The following is a 23640-nucleotide window of genomic DNA, read 5'->3' as shown; positions in this document are numbered from 1 at the left end:
CTTGACCCTATATCACACCTCTGACGTACCCCGCCCCCTCCCCTATCTTCCCCTCCACTTCCCTCTCTCTAACTCTCTTTATCCACCCCCCCCCCCTCCCATCCTTCCCTCTCGCTTCTTCCCCCTCTCCATTTAGTCAACTAGTCCATGACATGCAACATTTCATATCTTGCTGCATCCATAAACATGACCTACCTAATAACCACAGACGGATTCATCACACAAGGAGAACCAGTTGTGGTAAAGATCTCAAAATGAGTTCGAACAGAATAAAATGACCACCCAAGTGTTTGTATGTATAAACATGCACCTACTTCATGTTATGAATATATATAAGAAAAAAAAATATGTGCCAAATGTGTAATTGATGAGAAATGAGTAAAATAAGCATGGAATTCCAGATGTCAGGTGTTTTCCAAACAATATTAATAAATTGTCCTACATATGCCTTTTTGTGTTAGTGATTACCAGTATTATTGGTTTTCAGCTATTTCATGATTTCATAAATATAAGTTTATTTCAATGTACCAGAACATGATCTACGATAATATGGTAGCGATTGCATTTAGCTCACTAAAGGCAAAAAAAGTAGTTGCAGCAAATCAATGATTTCACAAGAAAGTCTTTTAAATCAATGTTTAATTGATTTAAAAAACTTTCTTGTGAAATTGTTGATTTGCTGCAACTACTTTCTTTTGCCTTAACCCTAAAAAGACTGGGGGGGGGGCTGATTCAGCCCCCCCTCGACATTTTTCGCGATAAATCCGCCGCGCAAATTTTTTTGACCGCGTCGCTCACTGAGTTTTTACTTTCAAGTCTCGCGCAACTTTTGAGACCAAAATTGTGACCCCCGGGTACGCGGTTCGGAAATTACGCAACATTTTGTAAGTACATGCACACCCAAAATTACTCAAAAACGTGAATTTGTGTACAAATCCAATGCAAATAGTGTTTTTAACCAAAATTCATAAATGTATCATTATTTTTCCTTTTACTGCTTAAAATCAATTAATTTTATCTTTTTTATGGTCCAAATAAAGTCCCCGACAATTTCCATTGAAAAAACAATAAAAAACAAAAAGTCGAAAAACAAAGAAATACATAAGAAATTTAGAAAACAATAGAATACATAAGAAAATAAATGTGATGTTGAAATTTTTTTTAAATAAATTTGATCAGATGCCTATCTAGAGTATGTGAAACAAAAATTAGCATTTCAGGGGCATTATTTTATTAATTACAGCAAACTTATGATTTTACGCATAAATTAGCATAATTAATGAAACATGAGATTTTTGCAGAATTTGATGTTATAGTTTTGTAGATAATGCCATGGGTAACGCGTGTGCCAATTTTCGTCGCGATCGCGCGATCGACGGCCGAGATCATAAGGGGGGCTGAATCAGCCCCCCCCCCCCCAGTCTTCTTAGGCGTCGAAATAGCCCAGTCTATTTAGGGTTAAGTGAGCTAGATGCAATAAAAATAACGAAACTTGGAAGAGATACAAATTTTCATTCACTTTTTCCCATTTTATTACTGCACATCAAACAGTTATCAAATAACCTCATCATCCTCTATGAGGAAACCTACCTTCAAAGGTAACATTAAAACCATTTCAATGTGGACAAATAAAAAAAAATACATCAACACGTTTCCCGTCCGCACTTATTTGTAGGCCTCGTAAAGTTTTATAAGTATTTTTTTGAAAATACAGAAAAGTATTCTTCAAAGGCATTGAAAAATCCTGAAAATCATTCAAGAACTCTGTATTATTGGGGTAAAATGAATGTGATATACTTACAAATGTGTTCCCATGCCATTATAGATGGTACCATAAAAACTGTGTATATTAAAGGGGCATGTGCCCTGGGTTACATGTACATGATGGTCTCCGTCAACTTAATATACTTTTGCTCCATTTTGATGCTTTGTGGAGACATATTGAATTGACAAAATCTCTGATTGATACCATCTACAAAAATGAAAATGAGAAAATAAAATGCCCCGTTTTCCTTTTTCAAGAGAAACCCGGACGAGAAACATGTTCTTTATTTTTTACTTGGCCTAATACGTCCTTTGGAGCGATACAACACTAGATGTCAAATAAATCTATCTTTCAGATATATATTCTGTTTACATGGGTAAAATGCATTAATGATGATATAATGAACATGTTGAATGATTAAAGCTATCCTGGAAGCATCATTACAAATAGATGATAAACACATTACTCCCCATTTATTATAATAATTCAAATACAATATTTTGCTACTTATGTATTCTTAATACCATAAAATTCCATTTCATTCACATATAACATCGTTTTCTTGATACAGTAAAATTCCATGTTATTCAAATGATAACGTAAAGTTTGACATCATTTTACTACTAATTTATTCTTAGTACCATAAAATTAAATTCTATCACAAGAAATTAGGTGGTTTTTGGCTGTGGTTTCCTTAGACGAGTTGAACCCTGTTTGAGCTGATGATACAAGAGGAGGAGTTTGGAGTACTGTATACTCAGCAACACAACAGTAATACTGCAGCACAACATTTATTTGGATGTTCTTGTGCAAGACATCAAGTACAAAACTCAATACAACACATTCAAATCATTATAGCAGAAGCAGAGAAGTAACACTTTATACGCAAAACAGATATCTGAATCTGGAAATCTTTTAGATTCGTGAGACCTCAGACAACTCAATGTGTGAGCTATATCTTTGTAGATCGACCCATTCAACTATCTTTGGGCAATCAATTTCTTGTTTTATTGAGGCAGTGTTTGAAAAAAATCCTAATACTTTATTACAGCATGTATCATTCAGCCAGTTTATTATTATGTAGAGATCAATATATATAAGTTATATCATTCAATTCTTGTTTGCACTAATATCCCGTGACTAATTTCACTAATCACGATAGATTGTGCTCAATTTACAAAAAAATCCCCCTTTTTTAGCATTACATTATAAAAAATTAAATTCCATACATATGTTAAGCTAACACAACGACAAATACTGTGATGTTTAGCTATGATCATTGGGGAGGTTTTAACCTTAAGAGGGCACTATTCTATTCACATTTACACGTAAAATCCTACAGGGATGCTTAGCTTGAGACCTAACATGTATTGGATTATAGAGGGAGACATTTAGAACATCTTACCATGAATATATAAAATATACTTTCGCTCATACACTCACAGGTAGAAGAGATTTCAGTGGGTCAAGTTTAATAGTGTTGGCCTACCATGCAGAAAACCTATCAGTCAAATAATCTATGAGCACATATCCAAACTGAAGGAAATATTCAAATCATCACAAAATACAAATATAACTCTTCTTTATGGCTATATCTACCTGCATCAACAATATTACCCAAAATCCTTCAGCCATTCAGATGGACTGCTTTACTGGAGAGGATTGCGGAATTTCTCTCCAGCGAAGACGGCATCGGCACCTAGTTCTTCCTCAATCCTGCGGATAAAACAATACAGGGGATAAGCCATATTACAGTGACACTTAACCCATTCCCTACTAGACTCTAAGTTTCTCAATGATTTACTATAGGCACCACCAGGTTCCCGCAATTGATTAGGACCCTTGTCATTGTTTTATAAGGCAGCCATGATATTAAAGTATTATTTAACGGTTAAAGTCAAGCATAGAGGGATCCAATATGATGTCACAAGCATTTTTGTTGGCCAACATAACATTGGAAAACCTGTACATCTGGATCTGGACGTGTACAGTGCAGGACCGTTTGGTATAGCGCACCGGGTGAGAGAGAGGGCTTAAGGAGATTAGCAGTACCGGAGAAGGTGGTCTTCAACAGCTGCCTTGAATGTTGCGCCCGTCTGTCTACTCCACCGCTCTACACAAGCCTCTCATCTTGCCCACTATTCATGCTTTCCACTCCCTCTGGTTTACAGTCCTTTCAGGGACTACACTCATTCCGAAAAGAATACTCTACTTCCAAACCTCCACTTTCTCACCTTTCCATTTCACTTCAACCTCTATCCACTTTTAGCTCAGTCCTTCCAGGACTTTACACATGGTGTAGCATAAACCACTTCCACGATTTTACCTGTTCGTCCTCCAACACGGCTGCTTGTGGGGACCCCTCTACTGTTCTTACCTTAGGATCTGGTTGTATTTTGCAAGCCTCTCCGATCTACATGGCGCGCCGGTCTTGATTTGTCCGGTGCAGAGACCGACCACCAGGTCGGCAATGAACGTATCTTCGGTCTCTCCACTACGATGACTCACCATCACTCCCCATCCATTGTCCTGAGCAAGCTTACATCTAAAATAAAAACATTAAAATTCATTGACAGTAATAGATTCCTGTTAAAAAAAGTCAATTTTTCTTGACAAGCTTACATCTAGAAAAACAGGAAAACACTTGTTTATTCAGAGCAGTAAGATTCATGTACATAAAAACCAATCCTTTGTTCTGGGCCAGGTTACATCTAAAACAAACAATAAATATATTTCCATTAATGAGTGGACAGCATCCACAAGAATCATCCTGAAAAAGTGCCCTTAACAAGGATTAAAGAGCAGGCCAGAAGGGTACACTAACCACAGATTATTATACAAATAATGCATGTAAGCGCATGCATGTAATTGCCAAATAATGAACAATGTGCAAGAAGAGCCAATGGATATACTTTTCATCAGAGTTCATTATTTAGGTCCTCTATGCACAAGAATGCATGCATTATTTGTTTTATACAACCCCCTCCCCTCCCCATGTTACTGAGTTGCCCTGAATACTATATTTGATCTAAATTCTCGATAATTCCAGACTTCACTCTATCCTGCACACATTTGGTATGATGTCAGAGTGCAAGTGCATTTTGGATGCAATAGTGAAATTCGCTGAATATCATGTGATCCCATTTGGACCAATCAGATAACAGAACATTCTTGGGAGTTGTATAATTGCAGATTTCATAGATTTGCACACCCTAAACAGTGATTTCATTAAGTATTTGGAACACCCTAAACCACATGTTCCCATTTTCACACAAGCACTATGCACTTTGATATAGTATCTGGGATTTGGGTTCCCGTTTGATATGGGTGGTGAAGACTTCCTTTTCAAATTCAGCCTTTTTATCTGGCTTTTTATCAAGGTGGTGTATTAGAATAGGATTTTCCCTCCATTGACCTGGTGACAAAAAGTACTGAATTTTTAAATACCTATTTTTCGCCTCCAAATTTATGATTCAGGAGGCTTCTTTCTAATTTGGTGGGTTTTTGACACTCTATTCGCATTCCGCACCTAAACCTGGAAAAACACCCTTTTCCACAATTTCCACACTAAAATGAAAGTAACCCCCCCCCCCCCCTCCTTCCTCGGGTCATGTGGTCCAGTGGTTAGAGCATTGGACTCATAATCACAAGGTTCTGAATTCAAATCCCAACTCTGCCATTGTCTCCATTTAGATAAAAAGGCCCATGAGTAATATCTGTCGTCTACAAGGTCAGCCACCATGACTAATTAACCTAGATGTGAAATGTTTCCTTGGTAGTTGGTTATATACCAGCTTGGCGTTTCCCAGGAAAACGCTGCCCTGCCGAGTTAAATGTACCATAAACAGAAATAAAAAAAATAAAATACCCCTTATCCATATCTCCTTTTTCTATATTTTTTCTCATGGATGCTGTCAACACGTCAATGGGAGTACCCTTCCATCCCCCCCACCACCTACCCTTAAAAAACACCCCTTTTTCAATATTTTTTCTCATGGATGATGACCAGGTGATGACTTACGCCCTTATGGACTCTGTGACGGATCCAATCTGGTTGACTTTGAGGAGGAGACAGTTGCACGCCTTGACGTCGACAGCTTGTTGGATACGCTTAGGGTTGGTGACAGTCAGATCATCACCTACGATCTGGATATCGGTGCTGCCACAGAAAGCAGTCCAGGCAGACCAATCATCTTGGTCAAAGCAATCCTCGATCGATAAAACTACAGAGGGCAGTAGACAACATATGAATGAATCATTACAGAGGTGCCGTGGCCGAGTGGTTTTAGGAACCCACTAGACATTTGAAAGTCCGGTGTTCGATCCTAAGCCATGGCATCTATATCCAAGAGCAAGATATTTAATCGACAGTAGGCCTACTCTTTTATCCTGAATTCAAATTAATGGAAATGATATGCATTCTATGACACTAGGTTTGGACTTGTTTTGGGTTGTTTTTTTAAATTAAATGTGACCAGCCGCCTCAAGACCAACAAGCCACCAAAAACAATTTTTTTTATTTTTGATCGAGTATGAAAAAGCACATCCTAAAATTTTACATGATACATAACTTGTCAAAATTGATGAACAATAACCCAAACAATTTTTGAACTACATGGTTTTGTTAACAACTCCAGACATACATGTAGGACCGGGTTGGCATATGTTAGCTACGGCTAGGGTCTGGAAAATAATGTATATATACTGAAATCATATCTTGTACTTTTGATAAATACCTGGATAATCTTTAATGAATCCCCTGTAGATATCAGCAAGTTGGTCAGAGGAGATCTGTAAGAAATTAAGAACAAATAATGTTGATTGGTTAGCTAATTTCTTAACCTTTTCTTTTAAGAGGAAGAAAGTGAAAAGATGCACATAAAATATGATGAGGAGAGAGAATGATAAAAAAAGTCGAATACACTTTGATTACCTTATAAAAAATAATATTATTGCCATGGTAACAAATCACAAATCTACACTTAAATTTAATCATTTTGTTATTTAGATAAAATGAGAGTTGACTGATATTGATCTGTCTGTATGTATGTAAGTACTGTGTAAAATATGTGTGAAATATTTATCTCCCTGTGTAGCAGAATGTCCATGTTAATCATCTGCTGTCATAGTCTGGTAAAGGTAGTTTAAGGAAAATGGGGGGTGTTTTTTAGCAACAGTTGCAGATATTCCTTTAGAGTTTGTATATGTTTTGCTGAGAAGTTCAATTTTCTGAAGAAGCTTACTATGTGAAAAGGGATATTTTGAGCAAACATATCTTAATCACTGATGACAAGTACTTTTTGCACTTATAATAAAAAAAATATATAATAATCTAGTCTATCATACTTTTTGTATGATCTCCCTATTCTTTAAATCATAAGTGTTTGATATGTCTTATTCTTTGTTACTATGATGATGTAGATATGCATAATTTAGATAAAATTTACATAATATATATTTTATTTTTTTGAGAACTTATTCTCACAAGTATTCTGTACTTTTTTATTCAAGTTCTCTTTCATTAAATGTTTAAATCATTTAAATATTACTATTTCAATCAAGGCAATCTTTCATTTTAATCTTGATGCTATTTTGTGTTTCATTATACACTGCACAAACATGTGTATATGTTGGGGTTTTATACAAAATGAATTACATTTTTAACCCTTTGAACCCTGAATTAATAGGGGCAATCATGACCCTCACCCTGAATTATAAGCAGATATCAAGCTTATTGCCAAAATGAAGAAATACATGACGTTCGAAATAAATGATCTCCTATTGTAATGATTCGGGCCCAGCCATGTCAGCGGCACCTCACTCCGCTGCTGATGTAGTTTAGCTTCCTGTACTAACGATATCTCAAATTCTGTCTCAAAATCACTAATTTGAGGGAAGAAATTTCAACAATAGCTAGTACGTAGTACATATATGACTCGCAATGCATTATCGCACGAGCCTTCTTGGTAGCGTAACATATTCTGCTCATTTTTTATGCTAAGACCTTCTAAATAAAAGCCAACCGTCGATAAAATCATAAACTGAAGTTATCGATTAAAAATCTCTAACATGAAGTCATTTCTAAAGGTCACCTGATATCTCAAACCCTTGCTTTTCAAACCACATGACTTGCAGCTGGTATTCCGGCTTTTCGGATATATGCGCGTTCACCAAGGTGAAGCCGGTATTGACATTTCGGGTACAGAAGGTTAAAAAAAAGTGAATATTGTGACATCTTACGTATCTGCTGGGATCCGTGGTAGGGTTCTTGAAATCGAGGTCATATTTTCCATCCCTGTGGAATTCTGAAGCAGCAACATCCATACCGATCTTAATCTTGTTGTCATAACCAGCCTTTTTTATAGCTTCCATGATCAAGTTCAACGCTGTGTATAATTAAAAAGAAAAGAAAAAATCAAGATATCAATGATGGTACATCATATTTATAAAGCGCAGAATATACATAGGGTGGTATTTTTTTAATCAAACCTAGGTTTAACCTTTGTCTAAACTATAATTTTAAAACCACACTTCTATGGAGTGCTGGGCATCAGAATATTTTTTCCATATTCATGGCAATTATAACTTATTGCAGCAGGATAAGAATAATCTTTATTTGGTGAATGAGTTGATAAATGGCACTCGATAAAAGTGTAGTCCAAGTTAAGGCAGCTCGAGCTAAAGCAAGGGGGAATAATAATAACCACGCACCTCAGAATAAAATATCTCTAGATAGAAGGCGCTATATAAATGCCTATTATTATTATTATATTATTATTATTATTAATCCAGGTTTAACTACACCATGGCTATCAGAATGCCACTCATTTAATACTACATAAACAATGAAAATTACTGATTTATTGCCAATTATAGAGGTAGGACAGGTTTTCAAAAGTATTGATAAGTCACAGACATGAATATAAACGGGGAGAAACATGTAATTTGGTCTAATAAGCAGGGTTAATCAAGTTCCTGGGGAGCGTTTCATGAAAGGACTTGTCAGACGTTTTATCCGATAAGTCCCATTTTATCCGACAGTTACCATAGGAACAGTGCCTTTCAGCCAATCAACATCAGAGAAAGATGTCAGATCTGACCACTTGTCGGATGAAAATGTTGATGAAACACTCCCCTTGTATACAGGCAGATATAGGCCGGAGCAAAAGCCAGGAATTTTTAATCTCGAGCCCTAACAACGACCGGCCGCTGAAAATAATGCAATCTTGACCCACACAGCAGCGCGGCACTTTGGCATGCCTACTATGCGTGATACACATACATCACATTCATACTTTTAGTTTTCACCCATTTCGTTATCTGGAAGTTCACAAATCTTTCTGAAATTTTCAGGGCTGCTTCTGACATTATTTCATTATGTTTCTTACACTTTTTGTTCATAGCACTAATGTCAGTTCTGTCACCGTTAAGCGGATGTGACGTTACTACCCCCCCCCCCCCCCATAAAGCAATTGCCATTTGGGGTTTGGAGACAAAATTTTGGCATAATCTAATAAAAGCAAATGCAAAATCATTCTCAGCAAAATAGGGGGGGACTCATAAATCAATAATTACACAGGATAAATCAATAAAAGAATTTAAAGGGAATCAATATTGGAAGGATGAAAAAAGATACCTCTCCGGGTCCTATTTCATTGGAGTAATTTATAGAATAAGTTACCAGCTCCAGGGACTTTCTTCCCTAACCCATTTTGAACAGGAGATGGCGCTATTTTGTTTACCTTCTTTGTTTTCCAAGATGTTGGGAGCAAATCCACCTTCATCTCCAACGTTGGTAGCTGCATCAAACAAATAATATCAATTATTAGTTATTACACATAAAAACATTTTACCATCTACAGTAAAGCATTGCACAGCACTGATTATACTCAAAACATTTTATACCTGTATTGTATTATTTGAATGCAGAAAAAACTAACAGATAATATAAATGTATCAAAACAGCACATTATGCAATATATTCTGTAGTATTCAAACCAACTTGAAAGTCTATAAAATGAATGGGTAAAATGACTTTTGAAACATGAGTAGTACCGGCATATCTTCACCTTTCATCTATAAAATGAATGTTTAAATGAGCTATTACATAACGACGGCTTTTGAAACTTGATGAGTAGTATATCTTCATCTTTCATCCACGACTTTTGAAGGATGATGAGTGTATCTTACCATCCTGTCCGTACTTCTTCTTAATGACTGCCTTCAGGTTCTGATAGATCTCGGCTCCCATTCGCATTGCTTCTCGAAATGATTTTGCTCCTAATGTACAATCAAAATAGATTTGAAATCAATTTTATTTACAATCATAATTCAGGAGACATGACATCTGTTTACTCATCAATCCCTCACTCGATCTCAATTTCTTTCAAAATGGATAATCCTCATTCACTTTAACTGTTTTATTAGGGGTTTTTTCTTATCAGACAATTCACACTATAAATTTTCAAAGGGGAAGTTCACCCTGGCAAAAAGTTTATTGTATAAAAAGCAGAAATAATAATGATAAATATTGCAGGTGATTTTGAGAAAAACCATCAAAGAATAAAAAAAAGTTATAAGAATTTGAATTATTCGATTTGTGACGACATATGCGAGCAGCTTTCCTACATATCGAATGGTAAACAATCAATGAAATTTCATTTTCTCAGAAAATTGAAAATGTTTTTTTTCTGTACATTCAGTATATCAATAGATAAATCATTTCACAACCATTCCTAAAAAGAAAACAAAAATGAGTCATAACGAACCACTGAAAAAGTTGAAATTTATGCATTTTATATTACATGACATCCAATATGTGGCAGCTACTCATTTATGACGTCACATATCCATAACTTAAATTCTAATAATTTCCTTATTCTTTGATGGATTTTCCACAAACCTTCACCAATATATTTCATTATTTTTTCTGCTATTTTTACAACATTTTTTTCTTCAGGGTGAACTTCCCCTTTAATAGTAAAATTGTCATAAGTCTGTAATGCCTCATTTAGCAGGAAATCCTACTACAAAGGCTCGCGATGCATTTTTTTTCATAGTGGCATTCCCCATTATTTAGTCTATGAAGAAATGTGAAAATTAGTAATGAAAAGACGCTTGCATGATTCCTGAGGGAGTAAAGCAGGCTTTGAATTTTGACAAGGTGCCTATTCTTTTAGTCTTCACTGTACGTCCATACATTTGCTTAGAAGGGCGTTAAACATTTAGTATTATAATTATACTTGCTTATATAGCACTTCATACTTACTTTGTCAGAAGTCTCTAAGCGCTCGACAGTATATGCAGCATAATTACCCTGGCTTTAGCAGTGCAGCTGTTACGCGCGCTGCGTTTCAAGGAATAAATTCCTGCCAGGTACCCATTTACCTCACCTGGGTTGAGTGCAGCACATTGTGGATCAATTTCTCGCTGAAGGAAATTACGCCATGGCTGGGATTCGAACCCAAGACCCTCTGTTTCAGAGTCCGTAGACTAATCAACTGGGCCACAATGCTCCACTACATACGTTATGTAGATTCGAATAAGTGATAGGGGAAATAAAATTATATAACTCTAGGTGGACAATATGTACACTATTTCATTGTCAAGGCCTTCTACATATCAATCTTATGTATCTCCTCTGTAGTCTGTACCCTTGTTTGGCCTGTAAAGTTCATCGGAAGGCTAACCATGGTTGTACCTGTGCTGGGTCATTTGGATGCTTTTGCATGATGTAAATTGATATTGAAGGATTTTATGCATACTTTTGGTGAATTTTGTGAAAATTTTCAGTGAAAAAAATGCATTTTTTCAAACTTTCTGGGGCAAATGCCCCCTTGCCACCCCCCCCCCCCCCCACTGCTTATGGCCATTATATTAACTAACCTGTGGGCAGCAACATGAATTCTTGCATAGCAAGTTTGTTGCCAGCATGGCTCCCTCCGTTGATAACGTTGAAAGCCTGTATGATAGACGAGAAGATGATATGATACAGCATCACGGTGTCATAGGTATCCTATTCATTAATATGTAGTTATCAAGTACAGTGTGTGTCAAAATATAGGTGACTCAAAGAAAGGTCATCAATAATATAGAGGGCTAATATCAGAAGCGTCGTCATCATCATCATTCATCATTACCATTATCATCATTGTTATTATCATTGTATTATGGAATACAACAGGTAGAGATTCCATTTAAATTACTTAATTCCAGTCGGAATGGGTGAAATAAATGGAAATTGATCGGTCAGTATGGAAACGCAATCATTTCAATCTTGCATTAACATGTTGGAAACTTGATTTCGCAGTAACATACGTTTCCCATAGACTCCACCCAACTTATATGCAGGCTTAGTCTCAAAAGGGTTAATTAGAAAAGTCTGCAAAAGGAATTTTCAAAATGATCATGTGCAAAGAAATTATTCATTTCCATCTTTGCTTAACTTGCTAGAAAAATAAAATCATACTTATTGTGTTTATTATAATTGGGTTCCCCTATATGTCATGTTTAGAGGTACTGTACACATAAAAGCTGAGAAGTTTTTCTCACATATTCTGGTAAATTGAATTTGTAATATATTTAATAATACAGGAGCATAAATATTCTCAAAACTTTTTTTTCTTCATAACTCTATACCACTTGAGTGCTCTACATGGTAAAGAGAAAGAATATGGATCACCTTTTTTTTGCACACACAGTATATCTTGGGCTGTGTCAGTTACAAGGTCACCTACGAGGTCCCAAGTCAACTCATGTACGGGGCTTTCAATGGAGATCTATATCAACGTGTTCTCAACGACCTTCATCAATCACAGAGGCCTAGAGAGAGGGGTGTTTCACAAATATGCTAGTCTGACTAAAGCAATGCTCATGTGGCAATGCAACTGACATGTAATCTCAGATGCAGTGCAATATAGTGAGTGTAAAGTGGATAGCATGAATGGATTACTTGATGACCTGTTGACATGGGGAGTACACTTCTTATTTTTTTTGCATCCACATATTTAATGAATGTGTGTAAGAGCTAAGAGCGTAGAGACCATCATCACCATTTATCATAATTGTCATCATGATCATCACCACCACCACCATCATTGCTGTTATCTTAATCACCATATCATCATCATCATTATCATCGCCCCCACCATCATCATTCATCATTATCATCATCATCATCATCCTAATTATCATCATTATCATCCCCCTTCCACCATCATCATCATCATCTTCATCATCATCACCACCATCATTACCATCATCCTCATCACCATCATCAAATTCATCATCATCACCATCATCATCACCATCATCATCACCATCATCACCACCATCATCATCATCACCATCATCTTTATCATCATCATCATCATCATCAACAACAGTGTACTTACTGGGCATGGTAAGATGACTTGTTTGTTTCCAGCAAGATCAGCGATGTGTCTGTAGAGTGGGACCTTCTTATGGGCAGCGCCGGCTTTACATACAGCAAGAGATACGCCCAAGATGGCATTGGCTCCAAGCTTAGCTGTACCAACAAACACACACAACCATTTATTGAACCATTAGTGTGATATAATTTAATACTTTCAAGGCATTCCTGCCAACCATTTACTAGTCTGCTCACACAGACCTTTGGTTTTCGCAATTCACATAGTGCATAATGCAGAGTCTGATTTGGTGAGACTAGATTTACTATGTACTCTTGCCGGCTCAGAGTCTGAATTGGCGAGACTAGATAGTAGATGTTGCTGGCTCACAGAGTCTGAAGTAATGAGACCAGATTCACTTATTTCACTGTGGCTGTCTCTACAGACAGAGCCTTTGGTGTCTCTTGACATGTTATTAGTTAAAAAGTGTCAAATATCAGTCTGTGCTTGCATAACCATTTACAGCAATTCTTTCTACCCTAGAATTGCAATAATGTTGAAATCAGGGACAAATATCGAAAACCCTTCTTTTCCAAAGTATAATAGATTTCAAATTTAGCAGTTTTTAAATTTCTCATGAAGGAATTTACAAAAGTGTACAGGCACAAATTGTATAGTTTTTATCAAATAATGACAGAACAACTAGTGCTGCATAGACTTTCAAAAAAAATATGAACAAAGATGAGCATGAGTTAAAAGAGAAAGCAACAAGAATGCAGTCATTTGCAACATCAGTCCCTCATTGGATTAAATAGTCATTTCTCAACAGTAAAAAGAATGGTACAATTTTAGATCTTGGGGATGCTGACTTTCCATAGTTGTGATTGATGGGATCAATCGCAACTCCTTGTAAGACCGACTTACTTTTGTTATCAGTACCATCAAGGTCAAGCATAATCTGATCAACCTCTGTCTGTTTGGTCACATCAACATTCTGGAATGAAAAAAAAAACACATACATAAATACAATACTGACATTAAAGGTAAAGAAAGTAATTGCAGCAAACAATTATTTCATGAGAAAGCTTGTAAAATCAAGGTTAATTATACCGGTTTATTATCATAGATCTAGATCTGATATGTTGAAATCAACTCATCTTTGTGAAATCATGAAATCTAAACTGAAAGCCAATAAATCTGATAACTAATACAAAATGGCATATGTGGGACAGTGTATTAATACTGCTTGGAAAAATTACCAAACATTTGATGGAATTCCATGCTTATTTTGCTAATTTCTCAGCAATTACACATATTCCTCCAGAGCTACTTGGCATATATATTTTTTTTTCATTTATACATTACATACATTTGGTTTTCCTTTTATTTGATTCTGTTCAAACCCATTTTGAGATTGTTACCACAACTGGTATTCATCTTTAACCCTATCTAGGCCGGGGGGGGCCTCGGAGGCCCCCCTCAACGAATCGCGCGATATTTTCGCCGTGCGAAAATTTTTGACTGCGCCGCTCGCTGACTTTTTACTTTTAAGTCTTGCGCAACTTTTGAGACCAATTTTGCATCACCCGGGTACGTGGTTCCGAAATTACGCAACATTATGTAAGTGCATGTCAGACCAAAACTTGCTCAAAAACGTGATTTCGTGTACAAAGTCAATGCAAATTGTATTTTCAACCAAAATTCATAAATGTATGATTATTTATTGTTTTTCTAGTCTAAATGTATTCATTTTATGCTTTTTATGATCACAGAAGAGTCCCCAACAAATTTCATTGAAAAAACAATGAAAAACAAAAGGTCAAAAAAACAGAGAAATACATAAGAAATTGCAAAAAACAATACAATACTTAAGAAAATGATTCGATATCACAATTTTTTTCATGTACGCTTGCTAAGGACACCCCAAAGAGTTTCTATACCAAAAATTAGTACATTTAGAGCTTTATTTAGGGAGTTAGAGGGAAAAGTATGATTTCGTGTACTAATTACACATAAATTAGCATAATCACTTAATAGCGATTCGCATGAAATAAATTACTATACAATCTTGTAGATTATGCCCCAGGCAAGCCGCGTGCCAATTTTCGGCGCGATCGCGGGGGCGACGGCCGAGATCTTAGGGGGGGGCCTCGGAGGCCCCCCGGCCATAGCAACTCCCAAAATACCCCGGCCTAGATAGGGTTAAAGGAAACTAGAACTTAATGTATGAAGGTCAGGAGGAAATAATCATAAATATGTAAAATACAGGGGGAAAATATGAAGTTTGTGTTGAAAGCAAATAAGTGTCTACAAAATAAGCCATTTTTAAAGAATGTTTGCCAATCAATCGCAAAAATCAAGCGTATGATTAATCGCTAACCTTCGTGTTACGGGACCCAGGATTACACTTTAGCTTTTTGTACTGGCCTCTTTGACCTTCGACTTCCAAATCATATCAGATCCTCTTCATGCACATATGCATACATGGGCCAAATGTGAAGTTGATCCCTCACATTTATTTGGCTACTGTGAGAACAGAATATTTTCATGTTCACGTATATATGTTACAGAACCCTGTGACCAATGACCTTGAAACCAAGTTATGAGGATGTTTCAAAAAATTAACTTTGGCTAAGATTTTGACAACTTAGTGGTGCCCTGGCGCGAATCTACATGTAGCTGATTTCGACACAATAATTTTGAGAGGCTGAATATTGTGCAAAAACAATATGGACCCTGACTGGTATTGCTTTCAACCTGGCTAGATCTGCCACTACTCGAACTTGCAAGTGTGTCTAACTCCTGATATGCAGACAGGACAAAAATTGTACACAGAAACTAGTGGAGCTTGCAAGTTATGTCGCTCCTATATGCAGACAGGACAAAAATTGTACAGAGAAACTAGTGGACCTTGCAAGTTATGTCGCTCCTGCTATATGCAGACAGGACAAAAATTGCACAGAGAAACTAGTGGAGCCTACAAGCATGTCTCACTCCTGCTAAATGCTGAAAGGACCAAAATTGTACAAAGAAACAACACAGAAAGCAATAACAAACTGTTTTGTCAAAGAAATAAAAAGCAGTAACTTACCTTGGAAACGAGTGCTGGACCAAGAATGTCATTGATGTTACTGACTGCCTTCTGGACACCTAAAATACAAAACAATAATTAATTAAGGTCAGGAGGAAATAATCATAAATATGTAAAATTAATTAATTTATTTATTTATTTATTCATTTATTTATTTATTTATTTACTTATTTATTTATCTATTTATTTATTCATTTATTCATTCATTCATTCATTCATTCATTCATTCATTCATTTATTTATTTATTTATTTATTTATTTGGTATTATTCAAACAGGGTAACCCCACCAGTAGTCAAATACTGTTGTACTTGGGGACTTTGAACAGAGCCAGCTCAATACCTCAACTACATGTACTCATGTAATTCCCAAAACCCTTCGCTGGATGCAACACTGCTATCACAATAATGATATAATACGCCCACTATGATTTCCTCCTACATTTATAACTGTCGTGATAAAATATTGTCACAACCATATCAGAAGGCCTTGACTTAACTGCTAACAGTACCAGTCATTGGAAAGGGCCACATTTTTAAAGCACATTCATCTAAAGATATTTAGTACGGCCTGTGTCTCGCTTCTGCTATGCAGGCGAGACAAAATCGAAGAAGTGTGAGGTGGTAATCATTTATACAAGTTTTAACTAGTAGTTTGTAACTTTGGGTTTTATTTGCTGTGTCCGTACAGAAACGCCCTTACGCAATGCGCTTAACCATGCTGCTAAGGGCATTTTGCGTACATACAATTCACGAAAAGTGTGGTGTTGAGGGCATTCTTTTGCTAGAAAGTATCTCACCTTTGCCAAGGAATCTCTTAGGGTCCTTGTCCCTCAACTCAAGGGCTTCATAGATACCTGTTGAAGCACCACTAGGGACAGCAGCTCTGAAGGTACCTATTATCAATAACAATAAAATGACATTCATTTATTACATTAGCACAGTAGTACTGAAGATGCACAATAATATTAATTGATATCAGTAACAATCAAATGACAAAATACATGTACATTAGTACTCCAGCTATGAAGGCACCTGGTAACAATAACAATCATATGATTTTTTTATTTCATTAGTACAGCAGCTTTGAACTTCTGAAGATACCTCGTTATAGATTTGATTTTATTTATGTTTTTCTTCTGCATTCATATCATTTGTATTTAATACATTTTTTCATTACATTTCATTATAAAAAACAATCAACTGACATTCATATCACACTGGTAACTGGCGTGCTTATTACTAACCATGAATATTTCTCATTTTTTCAATAAAAAACAGAAGTTCACAGCTGGTTTATGTACATCAAATAGTTGTTTTTTATTTTTCCCTCCATATTCTTCATGATATTTGGTACATTGTCCTGCACATCGTATGATAATGAGGGTAGCATCATATAAACCTCTATTACCAAGTAACCTTGAAAATAAACTGGAATCCACCTACCCAATTCAGTTGTGAGGTCAACCTCTACCGTAGGGTTTCCACGGCTGTCAAAGATCTCTCGGGCGTAAACCTTTGTGACTGGCATGATGCACAATGCACTGTTAAGGATAAGAAATTTAGGCAGAAAATTATTTCACTTACAGTGTCACTTCTAAAATCTAATGCACTACTTCGATGACAGACACAAGCATACTTTACTCCTGTGTAAGTAGCCAAGGTAGTTCAGCGGAGCAACTAGTACAACTAGACTGCAGCTTTTGGTGTGAAAACACATAGGCCTACTATATACATGTTCATTTTTTTATCTTTGTTGAGACCGTCATGTACTCCTGATCGAGGGTCGTTTTTTTTTTCAAATCCTATCTTATCAATTTGGGTAATCTTGGGTTTTAACCTTTTAGGGGCCTAAATTATTTGTAATTATTTGTGCACATAGATGGCCATTAACCTCATGTCATAAACAGGGTGCGACAAACCTGCTTGTCTCGGGAAAGTGAAAATGATGTGCGGGCAAGCATTTCTCAAAGTCAATTGCCTGATCAGACAAGTGGTTGCTTTGGAAAAAATTATCAGTAGACCCTCTAAATTTCAATACCTTTTGGATAATCAATCACAACTATGTCTCATATTTTGTCAAACAGTAATAAAAGCAGTGGAAACTGATGTAAAATCAGCGCCAATTACCAATAATTTATCGCCAGATACCTCGTTCGAAAAACCGTGCCATAATGAAGAATATTCAGCTCTTTCTTGACTCAGATTTATGATGATGTTATTGTTACACTCGGTAAATGTTCTTTTTTATTGTGGTCCCACATGTAGACTCTCATGGTGTTGACCAAAAACCCCATGCAAGTCTACATGCAGGACGACAATAAAAAAATATTGACCGAGTTTAACATCATTACATGATGAAGAAATGACAAGTGAGAGGTGAATATTCTTATTTGTCTTGATATAATTTCTAATTTTTTTCTTAAATTCAAAGAAATATGGAGAATATATGACCATTTCATGGATTTAAAGATGCAAAATGTAAAATTTTTGTCTCTCCACTTATGTTTTTTTTTTACATCATAAAATGATCTTTTTCAGAGTCAATGAAGAGCTGAATATTATCACTGGTTTTCTTTATTGTTTCCAACTAAATCAAAACAATTTTAAGGAAATATTGCAAACAGATAACCATTTCATGGATTGAAAATGCAAAAAATACAATTTTAGCAACTTTTTGTGATTTTTTTTAAACCTTAAACACCCATTTATAAATAGCAAAAAGTTTTTTCAAAATAAACATCATGACTCAGGCCTACGTTGCTGAAAATAAACTTGTGTGTTCTTTTATACTGTACATAATTCTCAATCGTTATTTTGTATGACCTTTAAAAATCAGAGTAGTGCTGTCATAATAAAAAATTATATAAAGAATTGGGCAAGCAGTTTTTTTTATCGGGCAAGCAATTTTTTTTTAATCAATTGCCCAACAGGGCAAGTGACGAAAAAAAAAATTGAAGAGGCCTGTCATAAAGAGAAAGACTGAGTTTCGTGTGGGGCTGTGGGCATCAACCATGGATCTGTGGTATCAACACACACTAAAATTTATTGGTAGTACATAGTCCCATATAATTATTTTAATGTGTTTTGTGTGTGTATGGAATAATCAGGATTTAGAGAGATTTTTTTCATTTGTTTAAAAAATAGTTTTCTTCCTTTTTTCTGTTTTTGTTTTTTTATTTCTTTCCTTCTTTGTATCTTTTTTTCTTTCATTCAATGCTTCATTCTTTTCTATCTATCTTTCTTTCTTTCATGCCCTTTTGACTTTTTCTCATGCTTTCTTTGTTACTTTCTTTATAAATTATGATTTACTTTCCCTGTTTTATCCGTCTTTCTCTTAAATTCTTTTATCCCTTCCTTCTTCCTATCAGGACTTTCTTTCACCCTTCCTATCTGTCTTGCTTTCATTGAATTCATTCATTTCTTTCCTAAATCCTTTCATAGTTTCTTTCTTCCCTTCTTAATTTTTTTTCTATTTTTTCTTACTTTCCTTTATGCTTGCTTTCATTTTTCTCCTATTTCCCTTCATTCTTCCTTTTTTTTCTTTGCTTTCTGTCTTTCCTTTCCTGGAACCTTTTCTTCCTTTCATTTTTCTTTCTTTGACTTTTTGGCACCGACTTTTTCTTTCTTTTGGCCTTTCCTTTCTTTCTTTCTTTCCTTTCTTTCCTTCCTTCCTTCCCACATTCATTCCATCCATCCTTCCTTCTTTCTTTCTCTCTCTCTTTCTTTCTTTCTTTCTTTCATCTTATGCCCTTCCTAACCCTGGCCTGAGCTGGGTCTATTTATGTCTGACTCAACTTCAAGCTCAAATTAGGCCAAAGGTCAACAAAGACCATGGACCTACCAGCAGACCAAGGGATTTTTTTGCAATATCGTGAATTGAATATGCTCCCCTTCCGCATTTTTATTTTAGTTAACTAGGAGTAGACTCTGAGGACTTGATTTTCTTGAGCATGTAACATAAAAGAGTCTGTTTTGAAATTTTAACCATAGGCCTATTGTTTGTTTTGATCAAATCATGAAATGTCCAATATTTTGGCGTCACGCTCAGAGCTCATGGCATGCATCGTGAGCTGAGGCGGAAGACCCTGGCGATCGAGGAGATAGCGACGTGATTGGCCTCATTCGGTCAGCTCGGGTCACGTCATAAGACAGAGTCTGCGCTGCATTGGTTTCGCACGTAGACCTCGCTAGCCTGACCCGCGATCGCGACCGGTCCCTCCTGAGACTGATTTCTCCACTGAAAGATCACTTATAACAAGAAAAAACGTTGACTAAAAGGTTTCATTTTCAAAAGAATTAAAAATTCACATTTTTACATTTCTTAATAAAGTTTACTCACAGATTGTAAAGACCAAGTGAGGTAAATCCTAACTGCCCTCGGAGTGATTGCACCGTATACCACGAATAAGAGTCTGCTGCATGCAGGTATAGTGTAGGTCAAAGGTCGGCAAGTAGCTATTTCTAAAAATTATTCATAAAATGTATTTTTTTTTTACATTTTCAGGAATAGAATAATTGAAATTAATGAAATTAATATAATATATTATATCTTTATTGATTTTTGATTCAACAATATAAAAAGCTTAGCATTACCAACGTTTGATCGAACTACTATTGACTGAGTCTATAACTTAGAACCTAGTCTGCAGGCGCAGACCTTGCTCTCTTAGGTGATCTCTCCACTGTTTCGGAGATTGAAAATTTTTATGAACATAGGCCTATAAAAATTATTCTACTATGTGGGGAAAATAGTAATTTCTGTCTAGTTGCCATTATAAAACCAAGCAAAGAAGAAGAATATATAATATCTTTTTCAATTCCTCATGTACAAAAGTCAAGGGTCGGGGGGGGGGGGGGGTTATAGCCAAATTAAAGGTCAAGTCCATCCCAGAAAAAATGTTGAATTGAATCAATACAGAAAAATCAAACAAGCATATATATAGCGCTGAAAATTTCTTCAAAATCTGAGGTAAAATAAGAAAGTTATGACATTTCATATTTTCGCTTATTTTTCACAAAACATGCAGACACAGCTCAATGACATGCAAATAGGAGAGTAGGTGACAGTACTTTAGCGTATCTAGGATTTTCCACAGGGGGAGGGGTGCAAAATCGTCCGCCAAAAAAATGACAAGCAAAAAAAAGGTATTCAGCCACAAATAAAGGATTTCGCACCAGAAAAAAAATGACAAGCAAAAAAATAATAATAAACAAATAAAAGGTCTTCAACTTCAATCAATTGTGACTCGTCAGGGGCGGGCAGGGATACGTCCCTTGCATGGGTTGTGACTCGTCAGGGGGGGGCAGTCTGCCCCCTGCCCCCCCCCCTAGGTGCCCTAGTGGTCGATAATGTTCCTCGCTCACTTTTTCTTTTGTGTGCTATTAATTGTTTGAAATATTTTAATTGATTGATTACATTTATTTTCATTCCAAAATTTAACTTTCATATTTCAACAATTCCACTCGTGCAGGGAGGAATAAAACTTTATTTCAAGGACAATGAGGAGAAAATGGGAATAAATCATATTTCGTATAATGAAGTACAAAAGAAATAGTGAGTGAGTGATGTCATCATTCCCCTCATTTGCATACCGGACAGGATGTGCATATTAACTGCTTTGTGAAATTAAGTGAAGCTTCACAATGTCATCACTTTCTTATTATAAAACCGATTTTAATGAAATTTTTTGGTATCATACTCGTTGGGTTTTTCTCTTTTTATTGAAGTCAACTCTTTGTTGGGGGTGGACTTTAATGATAGGCCCGGGGAAATAGGTGCAAGCATAATGATTTCCACATCAGATTCTGTCTGATGTAGCTGTGCATGTGTTTCGTGATTTGATTTTATCGGGCATAATCTCAAACGAAGGGGACTTCTGATTTAATGATATACCATATTATGCAAGTTTGAATACAGACTAGGGGAGAACGGGGCTAATTCCGCCCCCAGCATGGATAGGTCCGAGCCCATGCACTATGATTTTCCACTTTGCTGTTACTGAATGAAGGTTTTGTTGATGATGTAATGCTTAAAATACACGCACACACATTTAACCTGCTCGGAATTAATTACGGCGACTCGTCCATTTCGAGGCTACTTAGTAAATTTTTTTTTCGAATTTCTTGTATTTTTTGTATATAGACAATCATGAATGGAGTTATAATATTTTTTGTTAGAAAGTTGTGATAGACCCTATTTGCTAACTGAAATATGCCATTTGATATGTAGTACATTTTTTAAAAACAAGAGAAACAAATTTCTGCCGGAGGGGCGTTAATATGAAAAAAAATGTTTATTGCCTTTGAACACATCATTTTGTTTCATCACTGCTTTCCCCTATGGGCGAACGCGCTCAGCCTAAGCTAACCGGCGAACCCATGCAGCGAGGGGGGGGGGGGCACTTCCATTGATGGGTGGATGACATGCGCGATCATGGGGTCTCGATAAGCATCCTAAACATGAATTTCCAAGGGCCGAAGAACCGGGGGGGGGGCTGGGGGCTTCAGCCCCCTACTTTTTTTTCCAAAACCGTCGGTGTACAAAAACGTAAAATCAGTGACCATATGATTGTGATTTTTAGCATGGTCAACCCCCCCACACACACACACACTTTGAAAACCGTTCCGCGGTCCTAGCTGTTTTCCCCTAAGCTTTTCTGAAAAATTGCACCCGCTTAGCAACTATATTTTGGCGCGTGAAACCCAACCCTTAACAAGTATTGTAAACAAAACGATACTCTTGGCAAGTTCCCTGAATTGACCCCTAAACAAAGACAGCGATATGTCACGGACGGTTTTTATACCTTCACCTGCATCATATTCAGTTGGGTTTAGCACAGCCCAGGATTGTCCAAAGGGGGGCATTTTTTGGAGGATATTTCGTCCGCGAAAAAATTTGACAAGCAAAAAAAAAAGATTTCAACCACAAATAAATGATTTCGTACACCAGAAAAAAAATGACAAGCAAAAAAGGATATTTATTTGCAAGTACATAAAAAGGGGCACAGTCTCTTTTCATTGCATCTTTACATTACAAATTATTACTTTTGCTTCTCAAAAGGGTGGCCACGTTCTCTAGATCAGTTGTGTCAGCGGGGGGGGGGGGCCGGGGCAGGGGTACATCGCCTGCATCAGCTGCGACTCGTCAGGGGGCAGTCTGCCCCCCCCTTAGGTACGCTATAGTGGTACAGCTCCAGCACCTCCCACATCTCGCGGAAATCGTACACTAAACACGTATTGTCGGACTCTTAGTGGGGCAAAAATGCATCCTTTATAAAACGTCTTAATTAGTACACCCTCTCAAATTTGACCCTGTAAACACCCCTGCTAAACATGTAGCTTATATTATAGCGAAATAGATATGCTCTTTTTTCATCATTAGTGTTTTTGACACCCTTATCACTTTACGAACGTA

General features: G+C 36.4%; 1 protein-coding gene across 1 annotated transcript; it reads right to left on the bottom strand.

Moving 5' to 3' along the window:
• Positions 1-1519: 1519 nt before the first annotated feature.
• Positions 1520-20654, bottom strand: LOC121427376 (enolase-like). The gene is made up of 14 exons (XM_041623739.1): positions 20566-20654; positions 17670-17767; positions 17024-17119; positions 16226-16284; positions 14059-14128; positions 13159-13292; positions 11651-11726; positions 9956-10045; positions 9508-9564; positions 8006-8151; positions 6502-6556; positions 5787-5988; positions 4143-4310; positions 1520-3481 (listed from the first exon to the last, which is right to left on the bottom strand). Exons 2-14 carry the CDS (start codon positions 17752-17754, stop codon positions 3415-3417), a joined length of 1305 nt encoding a protein of 434 aa, XP_041479673.1. The 5' UTR covers positions 17755-17767; positions 20566-20654; the 3' UTR covers positions 1520-3414.
• Positions 20655-23640: the final 2986 nt, after the last annotated feature.

This window comes from Lytechinus variegatus, chromosome 14 (genome assembly GCF_018143015.1).
Source record: "Lytechinus variegatus isolate NC3 chromosome 14, Lvar_3.0, whole genome shotgun sequence".
In the NCBI taxonomy this organism is placed as follows: Eukaryota; Metazoa; Echinodermata; class Echinoidea; order Temnopleuroida; family Toxopneustidae; genus Lytechinus; species Lytechinus variegatus.
Note: the sequence above shows the minus strand (reverse complement) of the source record. Positions and strands in the feature narration are given on the sequence as shown.